General features: G+C 51.6%; 1 protein-coding gene across 1 annotated transcript; it reads left to right on the top strand.

Moving 5' to 3' along the window:
* The first annotated feature begins 1,906 nt into the window (after positions 1-1,906).
* Positions 1,907-5,284, top strand: LOC109780931 (ATP-dependent zinc metalloprotease FTSH 4, mitochondrial-like). Its single transcript, XM_073499502.1, has 4 exons — positions 1,907-1,966; positions 2,804-2,909; positions 3,133-4,091; positions 4,178-5,284. Exons 1-4 carry the CDS (start codon positions 1,907-1,909, stop codon positions 5,006-5,008), a joined length of 1,956 nt encoding a protein of 651 aa, XP_073355603.1. The 3' UTR covers positions 5,009-5,284.
* The last annotated feature ends 3,029 nt before the right edge of the window (positions 5,285-8,313 follow it).

Here is an 8,313-nt window from a genome sequence, read left to right on the forward strand (position 1 = left end):
TTCAATTGGTGCTACCCCTACTCTATCTCGTATATCATCATTCCAGACTCGATTATTCCTCGTGTGGCTACACATTCATCTCAACATACGCATCTCCGCCACACCTAACCGTTGACACTGTCGCCTTTTTGTCGGCCAACACTCGGCGCCATACAACATTGCGGGTCAAACCGTCATCCTATAGAACTTGCCTTTTACCTTTTGTGGCACTCTCTTGTCACAGAGAATGCCAGAAGATTGGTGCCACTTCATCCATCCGGCTTTGATTCGATGGTTCACATTTTCATCAATACCCCCATCCTCCTGCAACACTGACCCCAAATATCGAAAGGTGTCCTTCCGAGGCACCACCTGCCCATCAAGGCTAACCTCCTCCTCCTCACACCTAGTAGTACTGAAACCGCACATCATGTACTCGGTTTTAGTTCTACTAAGCCTAAACCCCTTCGATTCCAAAGTTCGTCTCCATAACTCTAACTTCCTATTTACCCCCGTTCGACTATCGTCAGCTAGCACCACATCATCTGCAAAGAGCATACACCATGGGATATCTCCTTGTATATCCCTTGTGACCTCATCCATCACCAAGACAAAAAGGTAAGGGCTCAAAGCTGACCCCTGATGCAGTCATACAAAAACTGCAATGCGGACGTTTCCAGAACATTCATACTATTGGCCCATAGGAAAAGAGATATATACACTTTACCATACAAGTTTTAACCACGATAATTATGGAGCTACCATGGCAAAAAAAACATGACAACGGAAATACAGGATTTAGAGACACGATAGTGAAAAAGTTGAGCTGACATGATAATATATTTGAGTTTCCATTGCAACATGATACTTTACAAAACAAATGCCATGTGACCAAAACAAATGCCATCTGGGCTCGAAATTATTTCTACAATTGCCTACAAACTGCCATACATCTTAATTAGTATCACATCTTAGTCATTTAAAGTTTCCACACACGCATCTCAACGAATTTGACATGTTTTGTGAATTGGATGAAGTAGACATTCAGATATGTGTCATTAAATGCGAAATTCTACTCCAGAAAAACTAAAAAAAGGGGGGGACTGGGATCATACCCACACCATAAGCAGACACCGTCGATGCTCACTGTTGCCCGGTCTCCGCCTCGTCGTCCTCCACGAGCGCCAATGCAGCAGTAGATGGTGACGTCCCGGAGCTGTGAAATCCGGGACCGTGGCCCGCTCCGGCTCTTCGTCCTCGACACCTGGCACACTACCGCCGCTGCAATCTCACCCGAGATGCCAAAGCACGAATGTGTCTTGACATGAGCACATTGTCGGCGATGACGAGCACAGTCGACTCCTCCCGCTCGAGCTCCCCATGAAGCCACCCCAATAGGCAGGCAATGGAACCACCGTGACGACCCGCGCTGGATCCGCGCCACCGTTGCCTTCCCGCTGCGATGGTGCAAGCAACCCAACCGCGGTCACCGTTGAGGAGATGCTTGTCGTGTCCACCTTTGGCTCGAGCTCCCCGCAGGAGCCACTTCGATACGCTGAGGTGTCACGCCACCGTCGCCCCTACCACGGTCGCCGGCGAGAAGGAGGAGAGTGGATGGCGAAATGGGGAACGAAGCTGTGGGCGCGTGTGGGTGATAGGATAAGGTCGTGTGGCGTGACACTACGGTGTGAGAACGTTCATGAGGAAGCACACAAAGCCGATGTTTGCTTCCGGCTGACTGTGAAGCGGCCTACTTCCTTTTTTTTTTGAACAAAGCGGCCTACTTCAGAATTCATGCAAAACGATCCAACGGACGTCGAGTAGTTCACTGGGAATGTCTAAATATCTTACGTTCACCGTATAAAGATCACGTCTGCGAGTGTGCGCCGCCAATGCGTACTCCCGCCGGCGGAGAGCGCGGGCCAGCATGGGCGATGCGCTCGGCAAGGAGCGGCGGAGCACCGCTTGCTGCGGCTACCCGGCCGCCGTACTGGGACTCCCCAGATCCGGGAGCCGGTCATCATCGTCGATTTGGGGGCGGCGGCGGAGCCAAAGCAAAGCGAGGCCTGAGTCTGAGTAGTTCCGGCGCAGGTGAGCGAGAACTGCGCTGATTTCCCGACTCCTGATTTCCCTATCCGTGGTCTTACACCACCGTGTCACTCAGCGCTGGTGGTTCTTCACTGAGAATTTCCCGATTCTTGGTCGGATTCCTCTCCGTGTCAGCGCCGGCGGCGGCCGTCAAAGCTCCCCATGTTCGAGTCCGATACGAGGTCGGCGAGCCTTTGCCGTTGCCGTGCGGGTGCCGGTGTCGGTGTGCGTCGCAGAGTCGGACCGGAGGTTCAGTGCGCGGTTAGATCTTGGGCGTGTATATATATGTTGAGGAGCAACCAAAAGGTTTCGAGCGATTCTTTAATTTCCTCGGGCTGAGATGAAGATGATCCAAAAGGTGTCAACCATGGCGTGCTGCCGCCTTCTCGCCCTCCACAAGGTCCTTCCTCTATCTATCTATCTTTCATCATTGTTAATGCTGTACCCAGCTCTGCCCGTCGGATCGATGGGGATGCTCTAGCAGTCTTTCTGAGCTGATGCTCATCGATCAACGCTGAAACACTGAAACTGCAACTGCTGCAAAGCACTGTCTGTTTGAGTTTCAGTTCAGATTGATGCCACCCTTTTTAGATAGATTGGGGCGTTGGTTGGTCAGCGTTTTGGATTGGGGTTTTGCCAAATTTCTTCTAGCCGTGCTTGCTTCTGAGTTGCTGTCAGAATGAAATAACACCCCTGTTTTGCCATGGACTGGGTCTCCGCGTGTTTGTGTTCACAGGCTGCTGCGACGCATCGACCGGCAGAGAACGCGGTTAACAAGGAGGAAGCTTCTTTCATAGCACCTGCTGCTGCTGCTGCTGCAGATACAACCACTAGAGGTGCAGGTATGTGTGGTTGCTTCTTTGCCCACCGCTTAAACTACAACTTGACAGGGTAAATCCACTTAATTTCCTGTTCCTGAATTAATTGGACAGATGCTATATACTACGTAATAATACTAGACCTTATTGTATTCCATAATCTATACTATCACCCATTGTTGGTTGATTCTTGCCATTCCCAAGTTCCTTTCTATAAGCTGGTCTGCCTGGTGCATGCTTAACGCAGGTGGTGGTGTGCTTACAAGTCGACCAGATCGGCGCCGATCAGGATTTGCTGGCAAGCTTACGAAGCAGCTTTCGCGTACCTTCTTTCCTTGTGACTGTGATGGTTCCAAAAAAGAGGTCAAGAATCCAACCAGCACAAAGTTCAAAGATGTCACGGGGATCGATGGCGCCAAAGCCGAGGACATAGTACAGTATCTGCAAGACCCTGAGCGTTTGGCTTGTGACTTTGATGGCTCGAAAAAAGAGGTCAAGAATCCAACCAGCACAAAGTTCAAAGATGTCACGGGGATCGATGGCGCCAAAGCCGAGGACATTGTACAGCACCTGCAAGACCCTCAGCATTTGGCTTGTGATTTTGATGGCTCGAAAAAGGAGGTCAAGAATTCAACTAGGACAAAGTTCAGCGATGTCAAGGGGATTGATGGCGCCAAAGCCGAGCTCGAGGACATTCTACACTACCTACGAGACCGTGGGCATTTCACACGCCTCGGTGGCAAGCTTCCGAGAGGCGTCCTGCTCCTCGGTGCGCCTGGCACTGGGAAGACAATGTTGGCAAGGGCGATGGCCGAGGAAGCCAGCGTGCCCTTCTTTGCGTGCAGCGGCAGCGAATTCAACGACGACTATGTGTTCGTTGGGGCAAAAAGAGTGAGGGCGCTCTTCGCCGCGGCGAAGAAGCGATCTCCTTGCATAGTGTTCATCGATGAGATCGACGCCATCGCTGGGAGTGGGAGCAGGAGCTCATATGGTTCAGAGTCGCAGATGCATACCCTGAACCAGCTGCTAGTTGAGCTAGATGGCTTCGAGCAGAATGACGGGGTCATCGTGGTCGCGGCGACCAACATCCCCGAGTCGTCACTGGATAAGGCCCTTGTTAGGTCTGGGCGTTTTGACCGTCACGTTCAGATTCCTTATCCAAATGCTAAGGGCCGAAGGCAGATCCTTGAGGCCCATATGTCAAAGGTTTGTTTGTACTCCATCCAAAAATGTTAGGCAGTCTCTGATGGAATTTCTTTAACAACCTTTTCTCCATGACACTTTCGATGCAGGTCTTGAAAGCCAAGGATGTTGATCTTCAGACCATCGCCAAGGAGACGTCTGGATTCACAGGTGCAGACCTCGCAAATCTGGTGAACGAAGCCGCTCTCAAGGCTGCTAAGGACGGGGCAGAAGCTGTCACGACACAACACCTCGAGTATGCTGCCATGAAAAGGATCATCATGGGCAGCAAGAACAAAACGGTGGCGATGCCTGAGAGCTGCAGGAAGATGGTCGCGTACCACGAGGGAGGGCATGCTGTTGTTGCTATCCACACGGACAGCGCTGCTCCTGTCGAAAAGGCTACCATTGTTCCCGGTCCCGGGGGGGATAATCTTGGCATGGTGACGCAGCTGCCAGAGGAGGACGATAAGTTTTTCTTCTCAAAGGAGAAGATACTGGCACAACTGGATGTCCTCATGGGAGGCCGGGCTGCCGAGGAGGTTATCTTTGGCGAGAGCAAGGTGAGCTCCCTCGCCTTGTCTGACCTAAGAAAGGCGACTAAGCTGGCGACGGAGATGGTCGCCAGGTATGGTATGAGCAAGCGGGTCGGCCCTGTTTCGTATGACAATGACGACGATGACGACGGTTGGAATGCCAAGACCATGATCTGGCAACCGAAGTACCTGGTTAATGAGGAGGTGAGAGAATTGCTAGGCAAAGCTTACAATAACGCAAAGACGATCCTCACGGCACATAGTAGGGAGCTTCATGCGCTGGCCAACGTCCTCCTGAAGGACCAAACTCTCACTGGAGACCAGATCACGGCCCTCCTGAAGCACGAGACTCTCGCCGGAGGCCAGACCGCCAAACAAGTATTGCCTGCAGAGTCTGCAAAATGAGTTAATCGTGTAGTCAGCAGAGTCTGGAAACATCTTTCTTGCTCCTAACAGAACAGGAACTACTTTTTGTACTACTGTTGTTGGTAGCCTGTGGTTTTCACGGCGTCATGCCATTTTTGGCTTTGCAAACCGCAAGCAGTGCTGTAACAAAACAATACCCCCCTTCCTGCCTATGTATACTGTACCACACATGTAGATGAAAGTTTCTTTAGATTCTGCAGATCAAACACTGCCAGAGTTTCTTCCGAGTTATATCAAGGAACCTCCTTGCCTAAAGTTTTAGTCATCTGTAATCTGTTATATGTCTGGTGCTAAGTTACCACTTAATTTCCTGTTGGGCGTCTGAAGCTGTTTTGCCATAGATAACTGAAGTTCAGTATGCATTGTGCCACTAGAACTATATGACATAACATGAGTTTACTCGCTAAGCACAGCCGTACAAGCTCTTATTCTGGATACTTGATCTGGTCATAGAGATTTGTTTTTAAAGTGATCTCTTTATGGAATTTCATGGTTAGATATGACCTATGGTAACATTACCTGAATGGTTCAGGCTAACACAATTTTCTGATATGGATATGTGTAATATGTGTAGCTGTAACACCTTTTCTGTGCTCAGCCTATGGACTCGAGAAGCCATACAAGTCATTTTAAGAGCATCTCCGGCCGTTGCCCCTCCAGGAGGTGCTAAAAATCGCCCCTGGGGGCGCACTGGCGCTAAACCGCGCGCTGGGGTGTGATGCCCCCCAGTCGCGGCGCCCACGTTTTTTTGAAAAACTTAAATACGGCGCAAACACGACTCAAATTTAACGCAAACATCGGCGAGTTCGTTCAAATTTATACATATTTTACAAAAAAACAAAAAAAAAACTACTAGGGGCTGCTCCTCGCCGTCTCCATCGCCGCTCCTCGCCGTCTCCCTCGCCGCTCCTCGCCGCCCGCCGCCCGCCCTTGCAGTTCTACATGCTAAGGAGGCTGTAGAACCACGTGTAGTCGCCGCCGTCGTCGTCGCCGCCGCCTCCGCCGCCGCCGTCCCTGCTGCATCCCTCCCCTGGTTGGCGCGGCGGGTTGGACGGTCCGGGGGCGTCCTCGTCGTCGTCGCTGTTGAGGATCACGACTCCGTGCTCGTCCTCGCGCCCACGTTTGCGGGCTTCTATCTCCTCCAGGGGCCGGCGCTGCCGGACCATCTCGTTGCGGTAGTAGTCGTCCCGCGCCTATTGTAGGGCCTCCTCGTCGGAGAAGCCGCGCCGGTTTATCTCCTCGTACTCCGGGGGGAGGCCGGGCTCCGGCTTGGGCTCGATGAGGACGAAGCGGCCGGAGGGGGGTGGAGTCGCCGATGCGGACGCCGGAGCTGCGGGGTGCGCGCGCTGACAGGCGTGTCCTGGGGCTCCGGCTTGACGGGGCGGAGGCAGGGAGAGCCGGACGAGCGGCCGGACGAGGAGGAGGACGCCCCGGGCCGCTCCATGCGCCTCGGCGTCCAGGAGCTCCCACGGCGGCCGGCGCGTTACGCGTGGCGGGCGAGGGGACGCGCTTCGCCCGGCCTTCACCGCGCCGCCCGTGAGGCATCAATGGAGACTGACCGGCGCGGCAGCGCGCGCAACTTTGGCATTGATTCGCCGCGGGGAACGAGGCGATGAGGACGACGAAGCGGCGAGAAGAGAGTCGAGTCGCTGGCAAGGGGGGCCCGCGGCTCTTCGCGCCAAAAACGATTCGCCCGGCGCCCCCGAGCGCCCCCTAGCGCGCCGGGTTCGGGTTGGGTCCGCCGGCGCCAATTTCGGCCCGAGCCGGCGAAAACTGGGCCCTTGGGGCCGCGACTGGGCCGTTTTTCTGGCGTCGGCGGCCGAAAAATCGCCTGGGGGGCCTTGTTGGGGGCGCTGCTGGAGATGCTCTAAGTTCTATACATAGAGTGAACATGATGTGAGCATTATGTATGTGTATGGTGTGGATAGGGATCAGCTCAAGTTTATTGGTGGATCTTCGGCTTAGGATATTTGCAACTGATATGCAAGCTCTTCTAATCTGATCCTCTAACCTTTATCTTCGTGCAGCTGGTTACAACTTTGTTATGGGCGACAACAAATGTAACTTCTTCCCGAGAAACAACTGAAATCGTCCCAAGCCAGCTACAGTAGTTTTTGTGTATGCATATGTATGTGCTTCAGGCCTTACGTTTCACGTCAACAAATAAAAAACTTCGGGCCTTACATATAGTCAATTCCAATTCTTTTTTTACGGAAAGCCTGCACGGTGTCCTGAAGAGGCGGGCACTACAACATCCTATTGACAAATTCCGAAATATCTCCCTGCACCACCATTGTGTTTTAGATGGAATTGTAGTCATGTCTTTTTTTTAGGGAATCATGACTTTTCATGGTGTGGGCGTCAACTATTGCCAATAGGGCCCATGAGAAAGTTATTTGCAGGATCGCGTTGGATGGCACAACATGTCTGGACAGCACGGTTCGGACATATGCGGGCGGTTTGAGGGTCGGCGTTGAAGATGCCCTTACACGGCTTGCTGGGACATGGGCTGATCTTGGCTCCGCTACTGGCGACAAGGTCACCACCTTACCGCGAATAATAGAACCACAAGATCGTGTATCCTCTTCATCGCACAAATAAAAAGCATGAGCGTTCGATTTAGCCATACTGGCTGGTGGCTTCATCTGGGTGTTTTTTTCGTTATTGGATCTGCTACAGTGCTTTCGGGTGGTGAAGTCAATCCTACATACATACATTAAGTGAAAGCGGTAAAGTTTAGGGAAAAGTTGGCAACGACGCTTGGTATCTATGGTACAAGCGGAGAAAATTGACACAGGAAGAAGAAACTCATAGTGCATCTCAAGTTGGCATGGCAGTGAGAGGCTTAGCAGCAAATTACATTTTCTGCTATAGCCCGAAATCCAAAGCTGGATCAGATGTTTGGTTGAAACCAAAGTATGGTTATGTAAAATTAAGCGTGGATGGGGGTTTGAAAGTGACACACGCGCAGCATCAGTTGTAGTAGTTATTCAGGACCATAATGGGAAATTTATAGAGGCCGCTAATGAAAAGATAGATCTATCCTTTGACACACTCACAACAGAGGAAATTGCGGTAAGTTTTGGCTTGAACCTTGCTATGGAGTAAGATTGAAGTGAATTCAGATAACATGGAGGTTGCGAATGTGTTGATCGATGGCCATTCATCTTCAGTTGCTTCTTCCATCATAGATGGCTGATATTTCATGTCCTTCGATTTTTCTCATGTCACTTATGATCATTTTAATATGGAGCGTGATCGAGTAGCTCATGAACTACCGAAAA

The sequence above is a fragment of the Aegilops tauschii genome, chromosome 5 (assembly GCF_002575655.3).
Source record: "Aegilops tauschii subsp. strangulata cultivar AL8/78 chromosome 5, Aet v6.0, whole genome shotgun sequence".
Taxonomy (NCBI): Eukaryota; Viridiplantae; Streptophyta; class Magnoliopsida; order Poales; family Poaceae; genus Aegilops; species Aegilops tauschii.

Coding starts and splice junctions, on each gene's coding strand:
- LOC109780931 (XM_073499502.1), top strand. CDS start 1,907: ATGGGCGATGCGCTCGGCAAGGAGCGGCGGAGCACCGCTTGCTGCGGC. Junction 2,910..3,132: donor TACAACCACTAGAGGTGCAG/GTATGTGTGGTT, acceptor TGCTTAACGCAG/GTGGTGGTGTGCTTACAAGT. Junction 4,092..4,177: donor TTGAGGCCCATATGTCAAAG/GTTTGTTTGTAC, acceptor CTTTCGATGCAG/GTCTTGAAAGCCAAGGATGT.